This window comes from Lathyrus oleraceus, chromosome 1 (genome assembly GCF_024323335.1).
Source record: "Lathyrus oleraceus cultivar Zhongwan6 chromosome 1, CAAS_Psat_ZW6_1.0, whole genome shotgun sequence".
Classification (NCBI taxonomy): domain Eukaryota; kingdom Viridiplantae; phylum Streptophyta; class Magnoliopsida; order Fabales; family Fabaceae; genus Lathyrus; species Lathyrus oleraceus.
In genome coordinates this window covers 356,856,577-356,864,007 of record NC_066579.1, presented here as the reverse complement: position 1 = coordinate 356,864,007, position 7,431 = coordinate 356,856,577, and the positions used below count along the sequence as shown (strand labels likewise).

General features: G+C 35.0%; 1 protein-coding gene across 1 annotated transcript; it reads left to right on the top strand.

Annotated features, from left to right (window-relative positions):
* Positions 1 to 628: 628 nt before the first annotated feature.
* On the top strand, positions 629 to 2,053 carry LOC127136301 (E3 ubiquitin-protein ligase ATL4). The gene has a single exon (XM_051062881.1). It carries the CDS (start codon positions 963 to 965, stop codon positions 1,869 to 1,871), a length of 909 nt encoding a protein of 302 aa, XP_050918838.1. The 5' UTR covers positions 629 to 962; the 3' UTR covers positions 1,872 to 2,053.
* The last annotated feature ends 5,378 nt before the right edge of the window (positions 2,054 to 7,431 follow it).

Genomic DNA, 7,431 nt, shown 5'->3' with positions numbered 1-7,431 from the left:
AAACCAAATTTTAACTTAAAACCTTTATAAAAAAGTTTTCTATAAATTTTCTTTTATACAAAATTTATTTTTAAAAAAAATAAAACAAACGCACTCATAATTATTAAATCAAGATTAAACAATTCAAATGTAATATTTAATTTTATTCTTAAAATAATAAATTATATTAATTTTAAAATATAAATTATTTAATCTCTATTCAATGGTCACATATTATGTGAATGCGTTCTCTCTTTGATCACACTTGCAAATCACACACGAAATTGCAACCAAAAAAATTCGCAATAGCAAATGACACCGAAAATTGCAAAATGACTATCAATTTCCATATCATCAAAGAAATAGAACCTAGGTTTGATTTTTCTCTTTTCTTTTTCTTTCTTTTTTTAGTCTTTTTATCTCTTTGATTCGTTTTATTACAAACATATTTTTGACTTCCAAACACCCTTTCCTTTAATGTTGAATATTTTCTTTATTTGACTAATGTTTAGACTCCTATTACATTTCTCTATATTTACATTATTATAATTAATATTAAAATACATCAAATGATAATTTTTCATGGATCTTCATATTTTAATACAAACAAAATATTTAAAAAAAGAAAAAAATTAATAAAATAGAAGCAAACATATGAAACAAGCAAATGAACAAGAGAAAATGATATACTACTACACAGAAACATATTGGGAAAAGGACAAGAACAGTGTCCCATAGAAAAACCTGCTCACAATTACTTGTTCTGTTATATTCCAAAACCACACCAATCACCAATGCTTACACACCAACTTCACCATAACAATAACAACCAAACCTCAACACTCTCTTTTTCTCATTTTACATGCCATGTCATCATTATTCCATTCTTTTCTTTTCCACTTGAAAAACTGAAAATTATTATTTCAGTGTAACAAACAAACTCAAACAACACCATCTCCTCTCTTTTTGTTCATTCCTCAAAAATGGATACTCCACCAAACCACACTTCCTCAAATGACCTTCTCATTACCGTAACCGTTTTCGCCGTTACCGTTACCGTTTTCGTAACGATCTACTTCATCTTCCGTTACCGCCGCAATTCCCTCCTCCGCCGTCGTTTAACTTCATCTTCGTCCTCCACATTTTTGTCATCCGGCAATAGAATATCGCCGGAGACGGCTTCGTCTTCGTCTTCCGTAGTCGATTCTCTCCCGCTGTTTACTTTCTCTTCTATCAAACGCCGGTCATCCTCTGTTGTCTCCGGCGACTGCGCTGTTTGTTTGTCGAGGTTTGAGCAAAATGATCTCCTCCGTCTCCTTCCTATCTGCTGCCACGCATTCCACGCGGAATGTATTGACGCTTGGCTCCGGTCGAATCTCACGTGTCCGCTCTGTCGTTCAGCAGTTATCGCTTCGGAATCGGAGCTTGTGAAGATTTTCCGGCCGGCATCGTCTTCATCTGATAACAGTTTCCGTTTGGAGTTAGGAAACGTCAGCAACCGCCGTAGAGCCACCGCATCTGAGAATGACAGCGGAGAAACCGACCGGAGGTCATATTCCGTCGGCGCATTTGAGTATTTCGTCGATGAGGAAGCTGAGATTCCGTTCGGTCATACTGACCGAAGAATTGTTTCCGGTGAGAAAGATGATGCACCGGCAGTACCGGCGGGGGAAATTCCGGTGGCTTCTCAGGTGAGCTTGGTCGGTGAAGGTAACTGGCTGAAGGATTACATGGATAATCTCTCAAGTTTGACGTGGTTTCGAAATTCTGGAAGGTTCATTAATGGGAGTAGTAGAAGAAACGACGTCGTTGGAGTTCAAGATTTTGATGTTGAAGCTAATACTTTTGGGGAAGAAATCAGTGAAATGTTTAGATGGGTATCAGGGTTTTGATTATGAACTAATCATGTAATTAAGCAATATAGTTAATAGGTTTTTCAATTTTCTTAAAATAATTTTATTTTATGTGCATATAGACTCAGATATCATCGAAGGAGTTCCAAAATTTGCTAAAAGTATTTTTATTTTTTTTCTTTGGTTTGGTAAATTATTTAACAGATATGTTTGATTGATTTGGTTAGTGATAGTACTCTTTATTTAATGTCGTTATCAAAGTAATTAATTAAGTTACATTCAAAGTTGTGGTTTGTGTGTGATATTTGCTATTTTTGACAAGATCTCTCAAAGTGTGTGGTGAAAATAGAATCAATGAATGAATGTGAATGTAGGTGATTTTGTATGATATGGAATATGGATTACCAACCATATCAAGTTAAACCAAAAATACCTTACTTGTGGAACAGCATGTGAAGTACTAGTACTTTATTATTCCATTTATTAATGTTGGTAAATGACAGCTAAACTAGAATTTCTTTTAAGTATCCCTACTACTGTTGAATAAACTGAACAAGAGAATGATTTTCTGAATTACTAGGTGTTGATTTGGGCTATACACTTTATACTAGTGGATATAAATTTTTAAAGAATACTTATTGTTATCGCGACAAATCTGCAATTAATTGTCTTTCATTTTTATTCACTTTTAGTTGATTGTCTTTTATTATTCTTATTCAAATATAAATCGATTGAGATTGATTATCGTTCTTTGGAGTTGTTTTTCTTTTCTTCTTTGTAACTATTTTGTATAGTATTTGCATTTGTATTTTTCTTAAGATTGGTTACATGTGCTTCTAATTTTTGGTGTGAGATTTTTTTATTAGATAAATGTCTTTCTTATTTTTTTGGGGGGGAGAACGAGTTTTTTATTTGCTCCCTCTTAATATAAATGTGTGTCGTTTTTTAAATTTAAAGATGATGATCTTTTTAATTGATTTGTTGATGATATTCTTTAAAAATTGATACTTAGTCTCTAAACTATTTTTTAGGAAGATCTTTGTATACTTTTGTGATTTTCATCTATTTATTAATATATTATTTTGTCATTTAAAAAAATTATACATTATTACATACAAATGTGGCTAAATATGAAAGATCCTATGAACTAAATTATATTAAAACTAATAAATAAATAATATTGTTTAATGAAATACATTTATAACAAAAATCGTCTACCATTCATTTCTTAAAAATGAGCTCAAATAACATCATTGTTAATTGTTCCAATAACATCTATTTCTATAAAAGTCAAAAGACGGTCATTTAACCACTAATCATTCATTTTATCACATAACTGATTCTTCACAAACTTCATAGCTGAAAAAACATGTTTCACGTTTGTAATTGCTATCAGAAAGACTAAAGAAAACTTTAGAAGCTTATTAATTATATCAAATGTGTTGCACTCATTTGTTTGCACAAGTTTTGCATAAAAATATGAAAGTCCTTTCAACTTTCCAAATTTCAGATCACATCGAACATATCTAACATAATTTTGAAGTCGGTGTCGTACCACCACTTCCGACACATCTACAAAATCATTTGGATAAAGTTGAGCAATCCTAAAACATCAAAAGCTGAAAATGACGATGAGGGACTCAAACATGAAACACATTGTAAGAGTTTAATATTCTCTTCATCAGACCTAATGTTAAGCTCGTGTAATTGCAAATCTAAAACACTAAACAAATAATCATGCTTATAATGATGCAAATTAGAAACACTAGAAGTTGTAGTGTGTCGCTTAAGTTTCTTCCTTTGCACATACGGTGCATGCATATCAATATCATGTTTATTGTAAATCTTCACAACCTTATATATAAATTCATATCATCCATCATTCCTCATTTCTAGTAATTCTTGCTTAGTAACATTAACAAGCGAAAAGGCATTCAAAAGATATTGATCACAATTATGTAGCGCTACACTCAAATCATTTGTAAATCCTAAAATTTCAACCATTATATATAACATAAAGATGAAATTAAAGAATTGAAGCATATATAACAAAATCACAGTTTCACTATTTTTTCAAATGATATATCTTTCCCATTGACGACGTCATTTTTTCCGTTACGGAATTAGAAATGATTGGAGTTTCGGTGGTTGCGATAAACAATAGTAGATCTGAGCTTCCATTGTCATGGAGAAAAGGGATAACCTACAAGGTTATCACTCTAATGCTCAAGTCAGTGTAGGAATGAGAAAAGTGAATTGAATTTGAATTTGAAAATGTGTATCGAAAATTGGTGTGTGCTCTCTTTATATAATTGAACGGTTATAATAACATGATATTTGTTAGGCGTGCGATGTAACGAATCGTTTGATGTATCTTGAATTCAGATCGTGTATATTTTTCCGTAGGATAGCTCTCATGTGTTGCAAATATTCTAGACGAATTATAACTCTCTCTCAGTGGTTGACATATGACATTTACGTTCGACTTGAAATATATATAGGATAAAATTATTAGAATACAAAGGAAAAATTATGACATTTACGTTCGACTTGAAATATATAATTAAGGATAAAAATATTAGAATACAAAGGAAAAAATATGGTCTCACGTTCTTTAATTGAAGTAGGATACAAAGCAGCGACCAATGTAAATTGTAAAAGTTACATGGATCTCATGTTATTTAAAAGATATTGATTTATCTCCTTATACATCAATACAATGGGTTGTGAAAATTAGTTTTCTCTTCATATTTCCTCAAACTTTTTTATTTACCAAACTGTAATGAAGCCAAAAGAGAAAGAGATTTTAGAAACAGCCTATGAGTCAGCAAAACAGAGGGAGGGCCCACAAAATATGCACGGAAAGGAAGTGGCTAACAATAACGCGGAAATATTGGACATACGCACAGGAGCAAGGCCACGCAAACCGCACAGCATGTGGAGGGACTACGTGAAGGAATGAGTCAGTACAAATACTGCAGTAGTGAGGAATTTTAGGGTTTATGTGATGAGTAAAGTTATTATTCTTCTCCCTCAAACTTTCTTTTCACATCTGGATTTTTATTGTATGCCAACTGTTTGATTAAAGTCTTATAATATTATCCTCACTTTGCTTCCCATCTTTTCTGCCATATTTAGTACTGTTACATTGGTGCTCTCATTACACCATGGCCGAACCCTAAAACAAAGAGCTGCAAGCTGAGATCAAGCGCACTAATGAGGAGATGCAGTTGTTTCAGACTGAAGTCCTTGAGCGTATGGAACGATTAGAAGCTAGTAACACATCAAAGTTTGATGATATCCACGCAGCGCTTGACATCCTCATTCAGCAGACACCGTCGAAGCATCGCCATGGTGCAGAACTCAACAACAGGCCTCCGTTTCAGGTGAGAAATGTCAAACTCGAATTTCCTCGTTTCGATGGCACTAACGTGCATGAGTGGATCTTTCGTGCTGAGCAATTTTTTGGTTATTACGATACCCCTGATCCTGATAGATTAACTATTGCATCTGTGCATCTGGATAAGGATGTGGTTCATTGGTTTCAAATGTTACAACGTTCTAATCCGTTCCATTCTTGGTTAGATTTTACTCGTGCGTTAGAACTGGATTTTGGTCCATCCATCTATGAATGTCCCCGTGCTACCCTGTTTAAATTGACTCAAACTAGAACTGTTTCTGAGTATTATCTACAATTTACATCATTAGCTAATAGAGTTTATGGCCTAAGTAATGATGCCTTAATTGACTGTTTCATAAGTGGTCTCAATTCTGAGATCCGTCGTGACGTGTTAATTCACACACCCACCTCCAATTTGAAAGCGGTATCTCTAGCCAAAGTCTATGAGGAAAAATACACTCAAACACACAAACCACAAAGAGCCAACCCATCCACATATATCAAACCACCCTTCAATTCATCCAAACTAGAAATTAACCAGAGAAACACGGCCCCCATCCTCAACACACCCCCCACCAGACCTATGAGTCAGTTCCAAAAGAATCCCAATATCAAACGCATTTCCCCTGCAGAGATGCAACTCAGACGGGACAAAGGACTTTGTTATTGGTGTGATGAAAAATTTTCATTTACTCATAAATTCCCTAACAGACAACTTATGCTATTATATTATGATGATACTGAGGATGATCAACTCAGTGGGGATATCCTGAAACCATCTGATTTCAGCACAGACAGCATTCCCACCGTCGAGCCGGAGCATCATTTGTCATTAAATGCAATGAAAGGAGATTCTCATATGGGTGTGCTAAGATTTTCTGGGTTAATTGAGAACATTAAAGTGCAAGTGTTGATTGATGGTGGTAGTTCAGACAATTTTTTGCAGCCAAGAATCGCTAAGTTTCTGAAACTGCCCATAGAAACCGGTCCGACATTCAGAGTTCTGGTTGGCAATGGGGAAATTATGAATGCAGAAGGGGTCATTTCAGACTTGTCAGTTAAGATACAGGGTCATGAACTGAAGGTTCCTGTGTTTTTGTTACCGGTGGCTGGGGCAGATATGATTTTGGGTGCATCGTGGCTAGCAACTCTAGGACCGCATGTGGCTGATTATGCTTCGCTCACACTGAAATTCTTTCTAAATGGAAAGTTTGTCACGCTAGAAGGAGAGAAAGTTCCCAGACCTTCAGTTGCTCAACTCAACCATTTGAAGAGGTTGCAGAACACTGATGCTATAGCAAAATGTTTCACCATTCAATGGCTCAAATCAAATGTTGTTGAGGACATGTTCAAGGAGCTACCTACTGATACCAAACCAGAGATTTCTAGGTTATTGCATACATACAAAGCGGTGTTTAACACACCAGTTGCGTTGCCACCGGATAGGTCACATAACCATCATATTCCATTAATGGAGGGCTCTAATCCTGTCAAAGTTAAACCATATTGATACCCTCATAGCCAAAAGACACAAATTGAACAAATGATCCATGAAATGCTGCATCAAGGTATCATACAACCAAGTACGAGCCCATTTTCTTCACCAATCATATTGGTGAAAAAGAAAGATGGTACATGGAGGTTTTGCACGGATTACAGGGCATTAAATACTATCACTGTCAAGGATTCCTTTCCCATTCCTACAGTAGACGAACTATTGGATTAGCTATTCGGGGCTAAATATTTTTCAAAATTGGATCTCAGGTCTGGCTATCATCAAATATTGGTCCAACCCGAAGACAGGTATAAAACAGCTTTTCGAACACACCAAGGGCATTATGAATGGCTGGTCATGCCATTCGGACTGACCAACGCTCCAGCTACGTTTCAAAGCTTAATGAATCATATTTTTCACCATGCTTTGCGAAAATATGTTTTGGTTTTCTTTGATGATATTCTCATATACAACCCTACTTGGCAAGCACATCTGGACCATTTAGATGCAGTTATAAAAATACTTCAAGACAATGTTCTGTTTGTCAAGTTATCTAAGTGTTCATTTGGAGTTTCAGAAATTGAGTACTTGGGACATATAGTTACAGGTCAAGGAGTTGCCATGGATAAAGATAAAATCCAAGCTGTACAGGATTGGCCAGTACCTAAGAACGTGAAGTAATTGAGGGGTTTTTTAGGTCTCAC